Here is a 22,357-nt window from a genome sequence, read left to right as displayed (position 1 = left end):
AACATAACTGAACCAGAAACAGGGGGGGAGAAAATAAATAAAACTGCAATTAGAAAAAGTTCAGACAGCGCAGTTAAGAGGGTCGCAGCACTCATACCGCTAACAATCACTAACAAACGCCATCTTTCTACACCAGGAAATTCAACAACAATCCTACTGTATAAATGAATGCTCACCAAATCTCTAATATTAGCCTTATATTAAATTTAAACACATTGGTTATAAAGATTTGGGCTAGAAAAATAACATCCAGAGACAATCAAATCTAGAAAAATAACATCCAGACACGGAACGAATAGCAACTAACCCAATTAAAATGATTAAAATCACCCGACTAAAATCATTAAAATAAAAAAAACAAAGAAAGTTTCATTCAAGAGCGCACGAAGAACCTTTTTTAGCCAGAATAATACCACAGAAAAAACAAAATCGGCGTACAGAACATATAAACTGGCCCTTCTAATTCCCGGACTTTTAAGCCGATGCACAGCAATGATGAGCGATCCCAGTGTAAGTCCTCGGCAACCTCACCGAACCAAATTAGAGTCTTCAGTGTTTCTTGCCAGCCCGCAGGCTGTACTGTGGCAGATAGAAAAACCTACTAGTGCTACAACAGTTTCTACTTCAAACAAGACTATACCCAAACCACTGATCAGATGAATGTCCCATAAAGCAGAAGAAATGAAAGTAGAAAGCAAAAACATGAGAAAACTCGCAAAAAGCAACCCTCTCAAAACTCATGGTGACCTAAAAATAATTTAAAGTAATACAAAGATCGGTGTTCGGGGGAATGGATTTCAGCGTCTTCGCATGCCTCTTCCGCCACGGCCTCTAAATGCCGCTCCACCACGGCCGCGACCAGCCATCGCACTTGCAGCTGCTTCACCTTGTGCACTCTCAGACTGGTTTAACATAATAAAAATGAGAGTTACCATAAAATATAGCTCGAACAGAATTACCCCAAAGTGTTGAACAGGGAAAAATAACAAGAACAATGAATTGATTTATTCGAAAAGAGAGCAGAAGCCAATCATATTCACAAACATTAGCCATGTTGAATCTATGGAAAATAACAGAAAATAAGACCACATTGCAATTAAGGAACTTCCAGCTGATTAGGAGCCAAAATGCACTGAGACTTTCATTCTTCCATGTAAATATATAATTTTACCCACGGAGAGATATCAAAGAACCATGAACTTAGTAAAAGAGAGAGAACGTTCATGGAATCTAAGTTCTATATCTGAAGGGTAAATGGTACCTTTGGGTTCTTAACTGTCTCATCCACACTCAGGATAAGACATGCCGCTTCAGTTGCAGCATTTATAGCATTGATCTGCAATTGGCATTCATAATTATCACCCAGGTAAGATTACTGAAAAGTGAAGAGTAAAGGGGGGAAAGAAAACATAACATCATAATGCATACCTTAACAACTGCAGGTTCCCATACAAAGTTAGCAAAGGAATCTGCTATTCCACCAGTATTAATGTCCACCCCATAGTTTGCACCTTCACCTGCAGTAGGCATGCATCCTATGCGTCATCAAAGAAAAAAAACCATTTTCTGTGTCAGCGTATTTACGAAAACAGAAAGAAGCTAACCAGATGCATGTTTTTGTCTGAGCTTGTTCAGTACATCTGTTGCATCATATCCAGCATTGTCACAAAGTTGCCGTGGAATGACCTGCAAAGAAGATAAGCACAAGAATAAACAAACATCAAAATAGCAAATAACACATAAATTACGGCATCACACAACCAATCCCAGCTATAACATATCACAAAAAGCGATAGTTGATACTGCCTAGTACACTATCAACAAGCAATGAACATTTTATAAATGAACAGACGGAAAAGTGTAAGCTCAAAGGACATTTCATATGGCTTGCAAAAGCTAATCATATATGTGCATTACAAAATCAGAGGATAGAACATGGTAATTTTGCTGACAAAAAGTTCTGCATGTTTACCTCGAGGGCTTTGGCGTACGAATTTATAAACAGTTGGGACTTCCCAGCAATGGTCCTCGCATGCAGCCTCAGAAACCGACTTATCTCCATCTACCAGAACAGTGGAAAGATCAGCTTTGACAAAATATAACATTCCTATCAAACATGTGGGTTCGTGCAAACATACATCTATAGCACCACCACCAGGGACAACAGTTGAATTCTTTAAAGCTCTCCTCACTATCATGATGGCATCGTGCAGACTTCTTTCAGCTTCCTCAATAAACTGAACAATTATTTGCCGCAAGTTAATAGCACAAGTATTAACTGTGTTAATAACAATGAAGCCTGATCAAGCTATAAGCTTGTAAAAGAAATACCTGATCTGCACCACCACGAAGAACTATAGTTGCTGTCTGGCCAGAAGGGCATCCGCTGAATATATTAAACCTTTCATTGCCTACTTGTTTTTCCTCAAAAACTTCACAGGAGCCAAGAACCTTTGATACACAAGACCATCAGAAACCAATGACGATAAGTTCAAGTAGTATAAAAATGTAGCATACTAATTAGAACCTCTTGCACTGCTACTAACCTAGCGCAATCATTCAAAGAAGCACATTAAAAAAAAAAAAAGAAGAACAATGCATGATTACAACCTCATCAATAATATTGTTAACAGAAGTCTGCACAGTTCCACCAGTTGCAGCAGCAACACGTTGTAGATCCTCTTCTGTCACACGCCCAGCACAGAAAATATCCCTATCTGCAAAGTACTATAAAGTGGCAAAAGCAAAATTAGCAATATTTACAGGTATGTGCCTACGAACTTATCTAATTACATGTGTAGTCTTCTAAATCCGGAACCTTCCTATCTACACTTCAAAAGCTTAATTTCTTGCATTTATACATCCTTAAACTTCCTCTTTAAAAATAACTTTTTCCTAATACAAAAATACTTTCCCTCTGTGAATTGGATAACTCCCCAGAAGGTCAGGATTTGTGTAAGAATGTACACTCAGAGATGGGTATATATGAAAATAGAGATTTCACGAGTATATAAGGTAACTAGGTTGCTTAGCAGTAAAAGCCAAAAAATATACCACATTGAACAAGACAACTTTAGCACAGTCCAGAAAAGGTACCTGGGTTGCAAGGTCACCAATTGCCAACCGAGAAAGAACTATCTTTGCCCCACTTTGCACACACTTATCTAACTTGTCATAGATAATATTCCATTCAGCATCAACAATTGACTGATACTGGAGTGGGTCTGATAATCTACAAATGAACGATAGAAGCTTATAAATGGTTGTAGTACAAGGACAAGCACAAATTGTACAATCATCAAAAACTATGGCGAATAAACCAACCTGATTTCTGCATTTTCTTTCTCTGACTTCAATTCCAGTTCAATGTTCAACAAAAGAATTTTTGGATTCAAGAACTTTTTCGGTTGTTGTTCAAATCCAGCATAAGAAAATGTTTTCTTGAATGCAACACCATTGACGAGAAATGAATCTCTCATATTACCCCCAGGAACCTATTAAGGAGAATGAAAATGAAAATTGAATTGTAAAGTCTCAGAATTCTGAAGTCACAAGTCTTAACAAGATCCAGACCATTCAAAAGGAGGCAGCTAGTTCATCAACCTTGTTAAGAAAATGCACAAAGTAAAGGAAAAAGAAAAACATAAAGGTGGATTTTGGCTAAGAAATTCCCTCTGGAAAACCACGATGCATTCGATAATTAAGTTAAAAAACAAAAAACTCTGAAACAATATTCACTCTGATAAATTATTGCCACAATAAATTAAAGTACAGCATCCAAAAAATACCATATTATAATTCTATCCCAACGAGGAAGAAAATATAGGAAAGCAATAAGAATAATTTAACTTCTTTTTTACCACAGGTCGCTTGTTTTGCTAACAATTGCAGCAACCTCAATTTCTTATGACTAACATCAACTTTCACAAAAGAAGCAGAGGAAACCGAACCGCTTAATTTCTGACTGATAGAAATTACCTTTTTAATCCCAATTAGATTAAGTCTATCATCATTGCCAATAGCAAGGACAGCATCCACAACCATCGATGCAAAGAACTCTTTCTCACCACCAATCAGCTTTGAAGAGAGTGTGGTAGCGGCACATTTTGCCAACAAACTTTTCTTTTCTTCCAGGCTTTTCCCTTCTATGCTCACAGCAAGTTCTTTGATTTTGTCGATTGCCTGTTACATGTTTCATATAGTTGTAAGCTCAAGCTTTTGTAATAAAAAATAAAGGTAGGAAAAAGATAATAATACCAACCAAATATGAAGCTGTCCTGTAGCTTCGAATGAGATTCTGTGAATGGACACCATCCTCAATGAAAGGTTTTGCTTCCTTCAGGAATTCAGCAGCAAGAAGCACTACAGTAGTAGTTCCATCACCAACCTGCAGGTTAATCAAAATGGAACTCTTAAATGGTTTCCAATATCACCTGAAAGAATCAGCAGAATAAACTTTCTGGAACACATGAAGTAGTTAAGTAACTGAGATCAGACTAACTCAACACACACAAAGAAAAATAGCTCATGCCTGCGTATGCTTCATAGGGATAACATTTTTCCTTTATGATTATTTTCACTTGTTTACCTCGTAAGAACTACCTTACACATTAACTGGTTTATTCTAAGTGTCCAAAGTAGTGCATTAAGACATCCATTATTACAATGATATTCTGCACATGCATAACCATTCATTTCTGAGATTTACAAATAACATAATCGAAATAGGTTGACATGAGGCACAGAAAATATTGCTTTAATTAATTAGCATGTTAATTAGTTGAGCGACAATCCATTCTGTGAGTAAGCGGCTTACTACACATCATGAAGGGCAAGATAATATTCCACTGTAACCACCACATATATCAATGCACATGAAAAGTAAAAAAACCACTAGGCCATGAATCGACCTCACACCCTCATTTGGCGCTTCGTTATTTAGCATCCAAAACAAAAGCTAGATCAAATGTGAAAATAAGTAAATCGAAATCCATTTAACCTGAAATGCCGTTCTCTACAATCGGAACCCTAACAACTCCTACCGCGAAATGGAGTCTCCCTAATCATGTTTTTGAACCCTAACGACTCCTCCTGCGAAACGAAGTCTCTCTAATCATTTTTCCTAGTTGTTTGAGGAAAACCCTAACTCTAACCCTAGCCCTAACCCTGATCGTTCACTCTGGATTCTTCTCGAACGACGGCCTTTCGAAAAGATGGGTGAGGGGAGGCACCACAGCGGATACGCACCTCGGAGTCCTGGGACTTGGCGATGTCGACGAGGATCTTGGCGGCGGGGTGGACGATGTCGAGGAGCTTCATGATGGTGGCGCCGTCGTTGGAGATGGTGGTGTTGCCCTTGTCGTCGTGGATGAGCTTGTCCATGCCGCGGGGGCCCAGCGTCGTCCGCACCGCGTCCGCCACCGCCGTGCACGCGTTAATGTTGCTCACCAGCTGCGCCTTCCCCTGCGACGCGTCCGTCCCCTCCTTCAACAGTATGATCTGCGGTTGCTGCGCACAACAAAAACCCCCCCTACAAGATCAACCTCACCTTCCGATCCATAAATCGATCGCTCCATCAAGAGAAACAGAGAGAGAGAGAGAGAGAGAGAGAGAGAGAGAGAGAGAGAGAGAGTACCAGCATCGCCGCCATTGGAGAGGTCGGAGAGAGGAGTGAGCGGAGAGGGGGAGAGGGGACGAGGGTTTTGAGCGGGGGAGGGAGGAAGTGAGAGAGAGAGAGAGAGAGAGAGAGAGGGGGAGAGGAGAGGGCGTGGTTTTGAGAAGGTTCGAGCGATGCTTTTTGGGAGTTAAACCTGATGCAAATGGGCCTATATGGGCCGTATACTGGGCCTATTTAAAACCCAATAGTACTGGATTATTGGATCGGGTTCCATTTTATTGGGTTGGGCCTAGTTTGTTGTAAAGAATGGCTCATTTGTTTAGGCCCTGGATCGGGTCATCTCAGCCCGAAACTAATTGGGCCACTTCAAATGGGCCTATTAGACGTTCAAACAAGTTGGAGATTTATATTTCTTTTATTATTGTAACTCATGTTTGTTTTCACTCCATCAAAGATTGTGACAATTATTATGACTTTTTGAGGATAATGTATTCTAGCTGTGTGGTAATTTGCCAGGAATTTTAAATATTGATATACCGAGCAAGATATTCACCTATTTTAATAAAAAATAACAAGCATCAAGGAACAAAGTAAGACAAATAGAAAATAACATTGTATTCAACACTTCGATGTGATTTGATTATTCCGTAAGTCAATTTCGTCTTGTTTGTGTCCTCATGATTCTTTACCCTAACTAAGTCCACATCACAACAATTTATGCGCCGAAAGGGATTAGATCATACAAGGAACAAGAAAACTTTTCTCATCCTGGCCATGGTCATAGGTCTAGATCTAATCATATAAGTTTTTTTTTTTTTTTTTTTTTTAAGATCCATACTAGGGATTAACCTAGTAGAAATATTCCCAGGTGAATAAGTTGGTGATGATCACCCTGGCTAGGGAAAACACTTTAAATTCAAAAACAATGAAATGGAAAAAAAGATTTATCTCTAATCTTTCTTTCTTTTCTTATCCTTGAGATTGTGCTTTTTTTTTATGTTTGTAATAAATTGTTCAGCAATTCGCTTTTGATTCTAAATGTAAAAAGGATGTGTTTATTAATGTGACTTCATTCTGTGCTCAACGCATATGCTTCACTCCGAATTTTATACATCAAGTAGTTTAGTACGTTTCTAGAAATTAATCATCAATCACACTCTTTGTTTGATTGGTTCTAATAGCTATTTCTTTCTAGTACTCTTACTTTGTATTAATTATGATAGTTCGAATGATTCATATTCAACCGAAAAGTATTTATTTCATTCATTCTAGATATAATAATCATCTATCTACATGATGTTAAAATAACCAAAATAACACATCTCACAAATTACTCTTTTATAACAACAATTAATAGATCTCCAATGCAATTACTGGAAGAGCCATTTTCTGTTTTGAGCACAAACATATTCGTTACTATTCCTACCACATGTTTGGCACTTCCACAGTAGAGATCAGGTGCAAAATTATATATATAAAAAAAAGGGGGCAAAGTAACAATTCGGTGGGACTACATCAAATCTAAAAAAGAGTCTCCAATAAAGTAGTGAAGCGTGAAGCAATGCACTTTAAAAACTGCTTTTGCCTTCCACATTACTGCGCACTTTGAGCTTTATTTAAAAAAAAAAAAAAAAAAAAAAAAAAAAAAAAACCAGAGTCCGTTCACCCAAACCACAACAAAAAGGCAAAAAGAAAAAAGAAAAAAAAAGAGGCGAGGAGGAGACAACTCCCACTACTCGAAAAAGGCGAAGCCGTGGTGGGAGGAGATAATTATTATTTTAAGTAAAAAAAAAAAAAATTCTAATTTTTTCTTCAATAAGGCGCTTTGAAGTGCGTGCTACTGTTTCTGTGGTCGGATTGTGTGAGCCTATTTATCGGCTTCTTCGATCTAGGGAGGTGGGGGGAGGAGATTTTTTTTTTTCTTTCGGTAAGGTTTCGTTGATCTCTTCACCCCCCCCCCCCCCACCCAACTTTTTTTTTTAATTTGATGTAATATGGTTCGAATTATTTGTAACTGGTGATTTTTCTTAAGAAAGGTGTCACCTTTAAGTGTTAGATCATCCGGATCATCTTTATTTTGTGAATAAATTTGTTCTTTTGGCAAATAAAATTGCTGGGGCTTATTATTTAGACTCTGATCTGTGTAAAATTAAAGGTTTTGTTTGGTGAGAAGCTTCAAAATTTGCTGCTTTTTTTTTTTTTTTTTTTTCCTTTTATGTCCTGTGATCTTCTGCGTCATTTCCTCTTTAAATTAGATGATAAGAATGTTTCAACAAATAATTTATTGATTTATTTTATTTTTGACTGAATTTTGGGCCTTTTTCTTTTTGAGTTTTGATCTTTTCCTGCAGTTTTTGTTTCAAGCTTCTGAGTAAAGTAGAAAAAATTGGAAACTACTCCAAAATTTCGTTTTTGGGGATTGAGAACTCAAATCCATTGTTTCCTCTGTAATATAGGCTTAATCTGAGTGATTTGGCCCTTTTTCACCATAAAGAGGTCGCATCCAATTTGGCTGAGTAATACATGAATCCTTTACTAATTAAAGGGAGAGCCTATCTTGATATGTATATGGCACTCAATTGTAGTTAATAACTATCATTATGGCATAATCTTTCTTCTTCTGGCAATTTTACTTGCTTTAGTGAAGTTTATAGAATGTTGATACTGATGGGCTAGTCATTTTGTATAATTTCATTTAAGATTTCATGTATGATCCAAACCTTTTAGTTAATTTTCCATTTTTTAGATATAAGCTTGACTTAAGATTTCAACCTTATACAGAAAGTATTGTTGTCATTATTATCATTTTTTGTTTATTGAAACAAAAAGGTTATATCATTATTGTTGTCATTATTATTATTTTAGTTATTTTTGTTTCTATCCATTATTATTATATCCATTTCAGGTTCACCTACTTACTGTAATTCACAAATTTATGCCTACTTTTCCAGAGAGGATGGAATGTCTCATGATCTATGCTTGTTTCTCTAGTTGACCTGTACAATTGCCCCGACACAATGGGTTCTTGTGTATCGACATCAAATAGAACACCTAGATCACAACTATGGTCCCTTAGAGCTAGGAAATGCTGTGGAAAAGTTTCAGCAGTGATATATGATGAACCCACTCTCAGGGGCAATGATGCTGGTAATTCTTCTACTCGGAGCAAAATCGTTCGCGCTGAGTCTTCTGTGCCCAATAGGCGGAGATCCGAGGTCGCAAATTTAACATTCCACCTCACTCAATTGCAATGGCATCGCAATCAGATGGATTTGGGAAATGGTATTTAGATCTTAGCTTCTCTTCTTTAGTCTTCTTTTTTAGTTCAAAATTCGCTTTAGTTGCCGGTTGTATCGTTTTTTCTTTTTTTGGCTTTCATATTCTCTTTTTCTACAGTGTGGTTTTGAAGTGATCTATTGTTAGTATTGTGATCTATTGTGATCATTTCTTAGTATTGTTATTTAGCAGGATAATATCAAATCCAGAGTTTCATTTGTTATTATTATTATTTTTTTAATTGAATGTCTAAGCTACATAATAATAATTTCATGATTAGTAACTTCAGTTTGATCTCTTTTTGCTCTTTGATGCCAAAAAGAGGCATGGTTTGACTCTGTACTCTAGATTATTAATATTTAACTAGTTTGAGTGCAAATTTATGTCAACTGATTTTGTTTTTTTTTTTTTGGTAGCTAATAAAAGTAATCACGTTGTATTTTTTTTTTTTTCATTTCTTTCTCCGAACACAAGTTTTTCTTTGTGACTCTTACTTGTAGAATCTCTTCTGCTGTAACCAATGTGATGGGGAATTGTTTATTGCAGTGTGAAGATGCTTCAGACATGGTGGATTCTATGCATAAGTTTGAGAACCTTTCGCGTGAAGATAAGTTCCAAGAACTGAAGAGGCCCAATGTTGCGAACCAATAAGGCTAAGAAATTCTACAATATTTGCTGTTCATTTGATGATCTACACCCGGATTAAGCACCTGAAAAAGGTATTTGATGAAATTAATGTAGGGAACAATTTTTTTACCATTGTGGTGTCTGTAACCTTATTTCATTGTTCTTATTCCTGTGCGTTAATGAATTTACCCAATGCTAGTGTACTCCGATTGCTCGATGAGCCATAGCATCTGTTTTTTTCTTTTTTCCCCAACGTCTGGCTCCATGTCTCTCTCTATATGATTTGTTTATTCATTTATACCAATGTGCATCAGGGCTATATTTGTTATTACTCGGTAACTTGGATATTCCACAGAATCTTAATGCTGTTTTAGTTTCTCAAGATGCTTGTTTTGTTGAGAAATCACATCCTTACAGAAATTAGACAGTTTTAGCTAAAAGTGCTTGTAAATCGGATCTGATTTGTGTATATTATGTATATTATATATGTTAAGTTCTTACTCTTCTTATCCTGTTCTTTGGAAAGATCGAACATCATGATGAGTTAGGAAAATTAAACACAGAAGACATATATAAAGACAGTTTACAATTTATTCTTCCTAGCTAGGAAGATAGGCTTCCCTAGTGACAAAAAATTTACAGATGCTTCATTGATCTTCGCAAGGAGTCGAAGGCACCAATCACATGGCGAGTCTTGGGAGGGTCTTAGGTTGGGAGGATTTCCAGTAGGCTGTGGCGGACAAAGTGCCCAATTCTCAAAACAAAAAGGGGAGAAAAATAGGCCCTCTATAGTGTAGAGACTAAGTATAACAACGTGTTCTTGCACTACAAGCCCTTTTTTCAGTTCTATTTGTTAGAAAACTATCACTGGAGAGTTGATCCTGAAAACTATCACCGGAGAGTTGATCCTCTTTCCCACTTTTGAGCCGGACGAAGCGGCTTAGTGCTTGTTTTGCTAACATCTGAAATGGTTTCTCTCCTTTAAGAAGATGAATGTAGGTGTCTGACAAACGAAACTTTTAGGAGTTTTTGTGGTGCTAGGAAGCTATGTTAAGCCTCTGGGCCTGAAAGGAGCTTTAATGTGACGGTTCTTCTTTTACTGCAGCAGGCAACTGGATAGGGGATTTCAGTTTAAAAAAAGCCGTTAATGCTTCCTTGAAGATGTTCTACTTGATCAGTGTTTTTGAACAAGCTCCCTCCGTCGATGTCCTAATTCAATAATACTATCTGTTACAGCAGCAACTATATTTTCTAATACATTAATTCATGATGTATTGTGATAGTAAATACAACTGACCATGCAATAATTTTAAGTCGTATTCAGATAAAAAAGCCAATTGAAAGCATAATGCCATAGAAAGAGAAACCTAGAGAAACTTTTTTTTCTTCACTAATTCTTTCTTTTGTTCCGTCATTTATCTTTTTTCCCCCTGTACTTTTACACAAACAGGCCAACAGTTTATGTACAATTTCTCGAACATAAAGTCCAAAATCAGTGTACAAGGAGAAAAGAAAGAAAAAAGAATCCTACATTTATTTACAAATAGGATCATCAATTCTAAAATCGCTGCGGGAGAGAGAAGAGAAATATCTTACCAAGTTGTCACAGTAGTTAGCGAGCCAAACATCTCACCAGCTACTTATTCACACACTCACTTGTATGATGATCTTACCAGCCATTTAATCCGCAGTCGCCGCAATGTATGTATCCATACAAGCCATTCACCCACAATCATCTACAGTATGTATTTACACAGGGCTTCTTCGAAAAGCAACTAAGCAATCTCATTCTTCTTGGAGTTGTTATCTAGTGCTTTGGTTGCTAGTTATCTGATGCAGGTTCAGCCGAAACAGTATTATGGCTGGTGCTTCGAGCTTTTGGAACATCATGGTTATGCTTATCTTCATATGTAGTTAAAGCTGCTTTTGGGTCCTTTTTAGATCTTTCGACTCTTTTGCGGACATTGCATCCCACATTCGTGCACTTGTAGTAACTCCTAGAGATTTCAATAAGAATTCCATCAATTTATGGATCAGATGATTAAATTAGAGTCGACGCGTCGAACAAGATGCATGGCTTTTTGGTATAAGTTGCATGATTTGTTAATTACTGGTTTAATTCTTTCAATAGTTTTTTTTTTTTGCTGCAGCAGAAACAAAATTGAAGCAAACACCAACAGTAAGCAGATAAATAGAGGAATTATTCTACCTGGGGTGATTATTTCCTTTGACGTATTTCTGTCCGTATTTACGCCACTTATGACCATCATCCAAAAGATCAGTTTCACTTATGGTTTGCAAAACGAGCATTCTCTGAGAAGTCGATTCCACGGATTCGGTATCTCTGTTTCTGCAAAGCGGAGAAAGAACCTTTCAGACACGTTTACCGCATAACTTACATGTTAGTTTTGCCGTGAATTCACATTGCTACCCACATTTTAGGACTACTCTTACTATCCCCTTCATTTATCGCAGTTCCATCCTCATCTTCATCGTTCGAAACCGACGAGTTCTCGAATTTGGATTCAGTATCGTCGTCGTCGTAACCACCTTCCTCGCCCCGCCTATTTTGTGAAGGTTGATGGTTGTGCTCGCCCTTGTAGATTATCTCCTTTATGTTGCCATCGAAAGAACGCTCGACTTGCTTCTTGACATCGCATTTGGCGGCGGTACATTTGTAATAGCTGTGGGGAAACTCGCCGCCCTTCACCTGCTTCTGACCGTACTTCCTCCAGTTGTATCCATCGCCAGGCGGTTTCTCGACGGCAAGATTCGACATCTGAGAAGTCTTATCTGAGTAGGGATCGCCGACTGGTTCGAAGGCGCCACCGCTTTCATGGAATAATAGCTCGTAATTCAGCGAAGGTGCACCGGCGATACGCGGGGTTGGCTGCAGGAAGGGGTTTAGTATTTGTTGAGGCAGAGAAGATTGATATGCTGGTTGAAGATATGCACAGGAATCTGGCTTTGCCTGCAAAGAGTGATGCCCTTGCTCAATAAAGATAAGACATTTACATTTAACTTCTTTCTTTTCCTGATAATCATATGAGAAAAGAGAAAAAAAGAAGGCCAAAATATAAGTAATACTTTTTCTGATCAGTATTATTGACAACCTTATTCTACCTAAAATTTTGCTTGAATGAGAGTGGGCCCCAAATCAACTTTTGTCATCTTTAAGCCTATGCTCTCTTGTCAACGGAGAACACATTATTGGAAAGTCACCAATATTGGTGGAATATTAAAATTTTATTAAGATATTAGAGCGCGGTATTTTTTTTTTTTTTTGAATTTTGAGAAAAACAGCACTTTCAAATCACGTCACCTCCTCCAAATTCAAACACTCTCTGCTCTCTTTCGCCTAAATAAACTCCTCCTTATCCGGTTACTCACCCAATCGAATAAAGTTAAATTCCTTTTAAGGCTCTACTTAATCATCATCATTAATCAACAGAGCAAGTTATATATTCAACAAACAAACTAATCTTCGCACACACAACTATACTATAAACATAATCCAACAACCTATTGTACTAAACTTTCGATTCAAAATTCACACAAACATCACAAAAAGAAGAAAAGGGAAATATTGAACTCACAGAAGTAATTACCCCATAGTGGAAGGTACGTAACATGGTGGGAGCATGCATCATAGTAGGGAGCTGTGGACGAGAAGGCGACGACATTTATTGCCTTCGACCAAAATTCAACACAGCGGCGGCACCTCTTGCGGCATCGGAGGAGGATCTTCGGAGAGAAGCTGCGAGAAGGATAAGCCATATATAGAAGTCGAGAGCTGCTGCAGCTGCTGCTGCTTTTTCTTCTTTTTCAGTAACAAAGGGTGAAAACGGTGGTGGCGGTGGCGGCGCTGACGATGATTTAGAAGCTCCCTGATCACCCTCTTGCATTTTTTTTTTTTTTTTTTCTTATTGTTGTTGTTATTTTTGTAAGGAGGTTGGATATTAAGAAACTTTTTCTTTTCCGTGAAGCGATCGAGATGATAGTTTTAAAACTTCGTGGAAGGGAATCAGAGATGTAGAGAGAGAGATCTTTTGCTCACGTAGCAACCAATAGGAGTGTATACATATTTCTATAGAATACTCACGACGATGTGGGGGCGAACCGTGTGGGGCCAGCGAGAGAAAATGTTCGCTGCACCGGGTGTACAAGTGGATATCATACACCAACATCTACAAAGGCTTGGGATAAAAGCTAAGATAACCATGTGTCAATTTAACAACTCCAATCGGATTTTTTTTTTCTTTTTTTTTGTGCATGAAGATGATCATGCACGGCTTCTGGCCTTTTCTATTTATTGTTGGCGTAAAAATATATGGATGGTTGTGATTTCTCAGTGGATCTAGCATCAAACCATCTTATTAACAATTTAGACAAAAAAATATAGGGAATACTATTTAAAGTTTTTATGCAGGGTAGTATTTGAGACACAGAATCAAGTGTTAAAAAAGTTTGTATAATTAAGCCAAAGAAAAAAAAGAGAGGGTGGTGAACGTGGCTACTGCCATGCACCAGGTGCACGAATTAATTTGTGTCCCCAGTTGAATTTTTGTTAAATTGTGAGTTTAAGAAAGCATACGCTTTATTTACATATATTTTAGCCACATTATTACATTTAAAGAAACAAATTGACATTTCTTATTCTCAACTATTTAAATAATACAAAATGTTACGTTTAAATAAAACTGAAACGCGTTTGTATTGCAGGTTTCCGCTTTCGTGAATACAACTGTTGCAATTTCTCATTACCATTAATAGTTTTGAAATCAATTTTAAAATATTTGAAGTTCTTTCCAACTCATATTGAGTTAAGATATGTATTCTGATATTGCATTAGTGTCGCAAAAGTCGATTATCTTAAAATAAAATTAATAAAAAATATCAAATTGCATCTCAATCTTAAAATCGAAGCGCACCGAAACCCAACAGGGGTTTGAAATTTAGACCTGAGGTTAAATTTCACATAATAAAGATAAATTAGGCCATTCAATTATGTATTTATTTATTTATTTGAGATAAAGAAATATAACATATTCCCAATTAGGTAGTATTTCTAACACGAATATTTGAACAAGGCGAAGCATGTGTTCATAGTAATAAAGTGTACTTACGGTGAAATCCGCATAAGCGTAAAATAAATCTACGTTTGAAGTCCACTTTCATGCATGCATTAAAGAGATAAAGCAAAAGGGAAAAAATAAAAAATAAAAAACACAGAAGAAAAGAAAAGAATTAGTTGCAGCTCACGGTACGTAGATGTTAAGATTATTTTGGTTGGTACTCCTAATAAATCTTGAATATTGTTTTCTCAAGGATGTAATGAGCAAATCACTACTGCAGTAGAAAAGGGTTTTCATTTATTAGGATTACTCCCTACAACGGTTAAGAAGAAAAATGATATTCACATTTTACATCTTAAAGAACATTGAAATTACTTTATAAGCCGGAAAAAAAAAAAGAGCAAAGAAGAAGATTATAATACATAAATAATCAGAAAACTTTTAAATACAGAAATTAAGTCTCTCAATGCTCATAACTTATAAAATATAATCATGCTAGGAGGGAATAGGAAGGAAAATGATGAGCATGCATTTTGACAAAAGAAACAAGTCAATAAACCCCCTAATTCACTAAAGAAAAACAACTATTTCGAAACTTGATTAAAAGCACATAGGCACAGTGCAATACCTTTGCATGCTGCTGCTTATACTTTTCTCTCATAGAAGTATGTCGACGAGACAGCCAAGCCCTCAACATCGTAAGTTCGGACGAGCCTCTGCCGCTCGTCCAATGACTCCATCCAGCAGAACTCCAAATGGAAGGGTTGCGATTGCGCGACACACTTTCCAATGTCGGCTGGGCATCCCATGTACATCCCTCCGGGTAATAACGTCAATTGGAATCCCCCGTCAAAGGAAACTAAGTTAGTGTTCACTGTTCCCGTCCAGTGCACGTTTGTTGTCGTGCCACTACCGACGGTGGTCGAAGCAATGTCCTGGACGAGAATATAAGAAGAGCTACTATAACTTATTTGCAAGAGAGAATGGATTTACGCTGGCAAGGAAGGATTATGCTATAGTGAAAATAGTTGTAAACCGAGATGAATATGCAAAGTTTCTACCGGAGAGACGAGTAGAATACTTGTTCCCCTGCACCATTTAGCTTGGGGACAAATTAAGCAGAATTTTTTTTTTTTAATTTTGTTTTCCCTATTCTGAGGTTATCTTGCTACACTGGGATTGGAAGCATACTATCCCCGGACAGGATATAAAAAATTCTGAGTTTGGTTGTGGCGCAGATTACAGAAACTATTGTAACAGTTACAAAGAGAAGTGGATATAACAGAATTCCAGGGTTGTCTAGTAACATTACGTAGAACCAGATTAATCAAAAGCCTTTTTTTTTTTCCGTTGGCAATATTGTGTGCTTCAGTAACTTCTTTTGATATTTAGTAGATACTCAATAGTTTGGACCTAAAAATCTAAAACAGGATAAAAGGTAATATTGCGGCAGCAGCATACCTGAATTAGCTGACCATTGCGATCCATTTCAAGCAAAGAAACTGTATCGGCCTTAGAAATTGTTGCTCCATATACCCCACTTCGTTTAGTTACAGAACGACCCTCCCACCGTCCAAGAAGTGCGCTTATCCTATCCGGGACGTCCTAATGTTTATGAAATAAACTGAGTGAGATGAATAAAACCAAAGTATGTCCGTAAGAACAATTGTTTTGCATAATCCAGCGTACGTTGGAGCTAACACATGTTTTACATGTTAGCAGCACAAACGACCTTCAGTTTAGAAATGCTAACCTCAAAATCACATGAAGAAGAAATAAGTGGCACCTCATCTCCTCGTTCTTCGAGGAAAATAAGAAGCATTTCAAGAAATCCTTTTGGGTCCATTATGTGGAAGGCTCTTGCTCGCCTATCTCTCCTGAGAGAATAGAGGCAATTCTCACATACAACAGATGGCTGACGAGAAGGAACCTTCAAGTTTCTGCGAAGAAGAAATATATGCTTCAAGATCGTTATGCCATGATAGAGAGATTTTTTTAATTATGCAGCAGAGCAACCAGCTATATAGCTTGTATTAACGATGGCTGAGAGTGATCTAATTCTGAAGTATAGAGTCTAGCAGACGATCCATCGATCCACTCGAGCATTAAGATAGTCAAAGAGAGCAAAACTGCAGCATAGGAAAACAGAATTGCGACTACAAATTCTCAGTAAAAGACACAACTACCCGGTAAGCATATTTTAAGCTCTAATTTTCTTGAGAGATGACTCTATCTGTGCTAGGCTTTGCTAAACTCTCCCTTCATAGATATGCTTGTCTTAAGGGGGAAGAGACTACAAACAAATTCATACACGATATACAGATACATGCATACACCTACATACACAGATGCAGATATAAACATCTGTAGAGATGTATGCATGTATATTGTAGACCAAACCTTGAGGCTACAGGGAAATATTAACCTGGGAGACTCTTCACCAGTGTCATCTTCTCCAAGCACGCCCGCTCGAAGGACAGCGTCCAGCATCCCAGCAGTCTGGTACCTCAGAGAAAATGCCTTCTCTTTTGGGAAGAATCCGAGCTGCACACTAAACGAAATTGCTCATTAGAAAAGAGAGCATAATATACAGGAAATTCAACAGCTGAGTGGTGAGTCCTTATCACCTGCTGATATTTGTCTGCGGTGAACATGTTAATCTCCTTGATTTTGTACTCCGTCCATTCAGGTTCAGCATCATAGCCTGCGATTGATGTTCTCGAAGGAGGTTGCTTGATGTATAGCCTACAAAATACATAGTAGAACTGACTTAAGATCCAACTACTAAATACCGAATCTTCAGATATGGATAAATTACATCACTGGTCACTAAATTTCAAATGAAATTTCAATAAAGTTAATTGTTAGATCTCATATAATTTTCCAAACAAAATGATAAATTAATAGGAAGATATGACGATATAACTACTAATCTATAGGAGATGATCTGATTACTAATTCAGCTGTCAAATTACCTTGTCAATATGACGTAATAGCTGACTAACAGTAGCAATCAGTAGCAATCAGTACTACACGATACCAGTTGTTCAAAAATAGCAGTAATTTTGTTCACAAGAGATCATCAATTTTCACCGTAAATAAGCATATATGTAAATAATAATAATAATAATAATAATAATTCTGGCAAACAAAAAAGAAAAGAAGAAGTGCAGAGTCTCACGTTTGAATAAGGCTGAGGAGCTCGTCCTCTCCGTACGAGCTTGCGGAAAGCTTTGTGCTCACGTTCTGCAACAAATTCCCGTTGGCATCGAATTGCTGCAATCAAAAAATCGGAAAACAATTAGAAAGTGAAAAACCGAATCAGATTAGAACAAATGTAAGGATCGAAATTATGCGATTTAGGGCTACTGACGTAGAAGGAGCCGTTCCATCTCCCCAAATTGAGCTCAAAGAACCGACGCAAATCGATGCTCATCGACTCCACGTTCCCCTTCGCCTCCTCAGTCTCCTCCACCGAAGGAGGAGGAGGAGGAGGAGGAGGAGGAGGAGGAGGCGTCGCCGCCGCTCGAATCCCTCCGAAATGGCTCCGGAAACGCGGATTCGGGAGCTCGATTGGGCCTTTTTTGGGGTTCGAACGAGCAAATCTAGCGGTAATGGGGATAGGGGGACGGCGACATGTGGTAGAATCCGGTCTCCATCTCGAGGGTTTCGATGGGAATCGTTGGATGCAGTTGGGGATTAGGGATTCCGCCATGGGAGAGGTTGGGGAGTGAGGCGGGAGAGTTTCGCCGCCATTTAAAACCTTATCTCCATTCCCCGTCGGGTACGCTGTTGTTGGGATATTTATAAATGGGCTGGCCCAGAGGCCCAACCAGGAGTTGGGCCGTAAGCATCAGCAATTCGGGTCCAAACTAGATCGCTCACCCAAATATGTAATACCAGATTTTGGAAGCGTTTGCTCCTAGCTAGGCCCTCCGTCTAATTATCTAATTTTTATGTATACATATAGTTAAGCAATTTATGCCATACACGGATAAACATATATTAAGATTTAAACAGTTGCATTTTATATCCAGTTTTGTTTTTTTCGATCTTTCTTTCAACACAATCCCACAAACTCAAACTCAGATTTTAAACATTAGACCAGTCATTCCTCATGCCTGTGCCAGAAGAGATGATCTTTTTTTTTCTTTCCTTTGGGTGCCATAGTACAATCCTGGCGTCAATTTTATAAACTCAAAATTATCCTCCTTAGCCGAATAATATACAAGATAATCATCGAACAACTTCACTACTAAACAACTAAACAATATAGCAAAAGTTTGAAATAAAACCCACGCAATGTATACACGTATAATCATAGAACAGTATATAAGACAACCAAGAGCCACAACAAATGGTAAGATCAACCAATAAGAAAATACTTCACCACAGATAAGCAAAATACAAAGATAGTGGCCGGCAAAAGGAAAAAAAAAAAAAGAAGAAAAAAGAAACAAAAAATCTCGTCATAACAGGCAATTTAAGGATGGGTTCCATGCGATACAACACCAATCCAGGCTGAGAGAAAAGAAGAGATAAGAGTAGCGAAAGACCACCTAATTATGATATCATCCGAGTCTAACAAATAGCAACGTATGAACTATTACAAGTTCTCCTTGCTTAATAAGAACAAAGAACAAGCACAGACACAACCAGACAGAAGATGATGGGCGACTACTTAGGCCCAATGTCCTTGAGAGAACAGATCTGTTCTTCGCCCATAGCGGACATCACGCTCACCACCAGATCCTTCCCTTCAGCAAATCCATCTTTGATCTGTCAAACAACACAACGAACGGAAAAGTCATAAGCGAACTATCGAGAAAACCATTTTGGATTTCCAACATCTCCAAGGGGGGAGACAAAATCACGGAACACCCCTTAGTTAGGGCTGTCAATTGCCTCACTGCAATGAGGCATCACACTTTAATACGTTATTGCCAAAGCTCATAAGCTTCTATGTTTATTTATGCAATACCGTGCATAAACCCACGCACGCAAAAATAGAAAAAAAGGAACACTAGGAAGATGTCAATTTCGTAATAAGGACAGACTGTGTCCTATGCACTAGGATAAGAATATTGTACAACTATCAAGAGCCTATACGTCATGAAACTTATAGACCACTTGGCAGAATTTTCTCCCCCTCATGCTATAATACACTACACAATAAAATATTGGAGAAACTAATCTAAACTACTAACCTGCGCGAGCAGGCTGTCATCAGTCGGGAGCCTCAGGTCATCCTTAGTGTTGCCATTTTCAGTCAGGAGACTCACCTGTCATACGCATCACATGGTCAAAATAAAAGATCAAACAAACGATCAGGAAAGTGTACACAAGGAGAAGGCGAGACATACAAATCCATCTTCAGATATGTCGATCAGCTGATAATCAGTACGATTAACATGAGGCACCTGCAAATGCAACCAAATCAAGTTCATATATCATGACAATTAGCGAGAATTCAACTGGTAGGGTTGAATAAGAATTGTTACAAACGTACATCACAGTTGTGTGACGAGGGCACAATATCTTCGAGCTTCTTGGCGGTGAAGATGTCTATGCCAACAAAGTGGCATTTTGCATGTCCGTGCTTTCCAGTCTTGGAAGTGGAAACCTCCACAACCTAGAAAAGCAATTACCAACAAAACAAACCAAGAGGTAAAAACAAGAAACAGGTCAACTTTCTGAAGTACGCAATACCCGTTGAAGTCCACTTGTATTAGAAGACAGATACTCGCACACAAATATATTGTATATGCAGCATACATGAGTATCAAGGCATAAGATGTCAAACATCAAATATGATGACACACAGATGAAATTGAATAACTGCCCCCCAAGCCTAAATAACAGTTCCTCTTCTTAATTATTGACAACAGGATCTTGAGCTTCTAGCAAGGAAATTGAATTTCCAAATTGCTATATATCTTCCATACTGGGATCAGCATCATAGAATATTGCAGCTATTTGTCATAACTCCACAAATTGTGGTTTTTCAAATAAGCTTGCTGAAAACAGAGTAATTGATGATGTAGAGACCCATCTATACTGTAACAATGAACTTCCACAAAGGGCATGAAACGATTTCTAGAGACTTGCTACATAAAGAAACACATCATAAAGGATGAAACTGAAAAAAAAAAAATAAAGCATCTATCTAGGCTCTACATCGACCAATCAAAACTTATCGCACGAGCAGATAAGAAAACATCTGTAAATATGTAGATATATTTTATAAGGTATATGAGTACCCCATTTTCACAAATTAATGCTTAATAGGCTTCCTTGCATGGATAGGCTCAAATTTACTTTCACACACAAACGAATGAATAATGTTTCTGCAAAACAAAACAAAACTAAAGCTCCAGAGGAAGTTACGAAGAAAACTAGACAAGGATAATGATATTCTACTAGGACTAAATACGGTTTGGCATTGGTAAACCCACATTTCAACTCCCATCTTTAACAAAATCATTACTTAATTGATTTATCAACAATAATAGTTACACAAGTGGATCCAAACAAGATCAGATGTTTACTTGCATTAGGTAAAACATAATTTCAGGATTTCTAAAACTCTACGTATCATGTAAAACATAATTTCAAGATTTCTAAAATTCCATTTATTACTTTTTTTAAAAAAAAATTACCCAAAGTAAAATATGGCACCAACCAAGCACATCTAAGAAGTAAGAAGTAAACAGCAAATGATTTTCCACTACTTCAAACTATAGTTAACTGTGAAAAATTAGTATTCCGGCTTCAAAGGGCCAAGCAAGTTTCCAAGTTCTTAATTCGTGATTGATATCATCCGATTACAAAAGGGTAAAGCAATCTCTGGATAAAACTCGTGACGTATGAACATAAATTCTAAAGAATAATTATCAACCCCAAACAAGTCAGACGCATTAGAAAACACGAGGCCACTAAATCCACCGACGTAGTTCCAAAGCTAGAAATACCCTAATTAGTTATGGATTTTAGCCATGAATAGATCAAGGTATAGATCGTAGATCATCTGTCCAAACAACATTGGAGTTACTAAATGACAGTAACCTGATCAGCAAATAGAGAAGTTAAAACTCGAAAGGACCATTCCACATCACACGTAAAGCAGGAATCGCCATTTCTAGACCGATTAAACAAGCAAATATCTCAAAAAAAGTGAATCAAAGCACAAGATCGGATAGATCGTAGAGCAAACCTTGCAGGGTCTCCCCTTAATCACAATATATCCGTTCTTCCGGATTGTCCCCGCCTGCTGTGGGTACGTCTTCGAGGCCCCGGCATCGGCCTTCGACTCGAAATGGTGCTCCTCGTCCGACATGTTCCCTAATCCAGAGATATTGAGATGTAAAAAGCATTAGATCGCGACATGGATCGAGATCGAAATCGAGAGAGAGAGAGAGAAAGAGAGAGAGAGAGAGAGAGAGAGTTACCAGTTGAGGAAACGGAGGAGGAGAAGGAGGAGGAGGGGGGCGGAGACGACGGACGAGAGGGGAGAGAGGAAGCGGGAACCTTCCTCTTAAAGCCGATGACGATACACGGATTCCGCCGCGACCTAGGGTTTCCATAAACTGCGAGTAAATAGCGCTCTCGAGTCCGGCTTGGTGACCGTCGGATCGGGGGTACGCGTGGACGGTGGATCGTCTCCTCACGTGTTGCGTTTCAATTACGCTGGTGTGGGCCGCCACGAGGCCCATTTAAGCAAGCGGTTCATAAGATCCATAAACCTGTTTTTGGGTCCCCAAAT

General features: G+C 38.0%; 3 protein-coding genes and 1 long non-coding RNA gene across 6 annotated transcripts; 1 reads left to right on the top strand and 3 right to left on the bottom strand.

Moving 5' to 3' along the window:
* Window positions 1–285: 285 nt before the first annotated feature.
* Window positions 286–5,736, bottom strand: LOC109704011 (T-complex protein 1 subunit eta). Its single transcript, XM_020224753.1, has 14 exons — window positions 5,636–5,736; window positions 5,248–5,508; window positions 4,262–4,387; window positions 3,979–4,182; window positions 3,325–3,494; window positions 3,097–3,232; window positions 2,611–2,727; window positions 2,332–2,451; window positions 2,139–2,237; window positions 1,973–2,062; window positions 1,605–1,686; window positions 1,429–1,517; window positions 1,262–1,336; window positions 286–902 (listed from the first exon to the last, which is right to left on the bottom strand). The coding sequence occupies exons 1-14, from the start codon at window positions 5,648–5,650 to the stop codon at window positions 798–800; spliced, it is 1,689 nt and encodes a 562-aa protein (XP_020080342.1). The 5' UTR covers window positions 5,651–5,736; the 3' UTR covers window positions 286–797.
* Window positions 5,737–7,332: 1,596 nt separating this feature from the next.
* On the top strand, window positions 7,333–9,859 carry LOC109704012. 3 transcript variants are annotated; one of them, XR_002214124.1, is made up of 3 exons: window positions 7,333–7,373; window positions 8,569–8,899; window positions 9,440–9,859. It is a non-coding gene; the product is annotated as an uncharacterized LOC109704012 (long non-coding RNA). The 3 variants fall into 3 exon arrangements; XR_002214123.1 differs by lacking the exon at window positions 7,333–7,373 and adding an exon at window positions 7,381–7,399; XR_002214122.1 differs by lacking the exon at window positions 7,333–7,373 and adding an exon at window positions 7,469–7,544.
* A 1,025-nt stretch (window positions 9,860–10,884) lies between these two features.
* LOC109704007 lies at window positions 10,885–18,379 on the bottom strand. Its single transcript, XM_020224749.1, has 10 exons — window positions 17,969–18,379; window positions 17,777–17,871; window positions 17,223–17,340; window positions 17,021–17,139; window positions 16,349–16,535; window positions 16,057–16,200; window positions 15,243–15,530; window positions 11,956–12,554; window positions 11,730–11,870; window positions 10,885–11,517 (listed from the first exon to the last, which is right to left on the bottom strand). The coding sequence occupies exons 1-10, from the start codon at window positions 18,308–18,310 to the stop codon at window positions 11,343–11,345; spliced, it is 2,208 nt and encodes a 735-aa protein (XP_020080338.1). The 5' UTR covers window positions 18,311–18,379; the 3' UTR covers window positions 10,885–11,342.
* Window positions 18,380–18,956: 577 nt separating this feature from the next.
* On the bottom strand, window positions 18,957–22,196 carry LOC109704009 (eukaryotic translation initiation factor 5A-2-like). Its single transcript, XM_020224751.1, has 6 exons — window positions 22,044–22,196; window positions 21,809–21,936; window positions 20,105–20,227; window positions 19,959–20,015; window positions 19,803–19,877; window positions 18,957–19,374 (listed from the first exon to the last, which is right to left on the bottom strand). Exons 2-6 carry the CDS (start codon window positions 21,929–21,931, stop codon window positions 19,273–19,275), a joined length of 480 nt encoding a protein of 159 aa, XP_020080340.1. The 5' UTR covers window positions 21,932–21,936; window positions 22,044–22,196; the 3' UTR covers window positions 18,957–19,272.
* Window positions 22,197–22,357: the final 161 nt, after the last annotated feature.

The sequence above is a fragment of the Ananas comosus genome, unplaced genomic scaffold (assembly GCF_001540865.1).
Source record: "Ananas comosus cultivar F153 unplaced genomic scaffold, ASM154086v1, whole genome shotgun sequence".
NCBI lineage: Eukaryota > Viridiplantae > Streptophyta > Magnoliopsida > Poales > Bromeliaceae > Ananas > Ananas comosus.
Note: the sequence above shows the minus strand (reverse complement) of the source record. Positions and strands in the feature narration are given on the sequence as shown.

Excerpts from the sequence above, each read along its gene's own strand:
- LOC109704007 (XM_020224749.1), bottom strand. The coding sequence starts at position 18,310 with ATGGCGGAATCCCTAATCCCCAACTGCATCCAACGATTCCCATCGAAA. Across the intron at positions 16,536-17,020 it reads ACTGGTGAAGAGTCTCCCAG|AAACTTGAAGGTTCCTTCTC; the intron begins GTTAATATTTCC and ends TCTTCTTCGCAG. Across the intron at positions 11,871-11,955 it reads AGTAAGAGTAGTCCTAAAAT|AAACAGAGATACCGAATCCG; the intron begins GTGGGTAGCAAT and ends TCCGCTTTGCAG.
- LOC109704009 (XM_020224751.1), bottom strand. The coding sequence starts at position 21,931 with ATGTCGGACGAGGAGCACCATTTCGAGTCGAAGGCCGATGCCGGGGCC. Across the intron at positions 20,228-21,808 it reads TTAAGGGGAGACCCTGCAAG|GTTGTGGAGGTTTCCACTTC; the intron begins GTTTGCTCTACG and ends TTGCTTTTCTAG. Across the intron at positions 20,016-20,104 it reads CCTCGTCACACAACTGTGAT|GTGCCTCATGTTAATCGTAC; the intron begins GTACGTTTGTAA and ends TTGCATTTGCAG.
- LOC109704011 (XM_020224753.1), bottom strand. Across the intron at positions 2,238-2,331 it reads TTCGTGGTGGTGCAGATCAG|TTTATTGAGGAAGCTGAAAG; the intron begins GTATTTCTTTTA and ends ATAATTGTTCAG. Across the intron at positions 1,518-1,604 it reads CAGACAAAAACATGCATCTG|GTGAAGGTGCAAACTATGGG; the intron begins GTTAGCTTCTTT and ends TGCCTACTGCAG.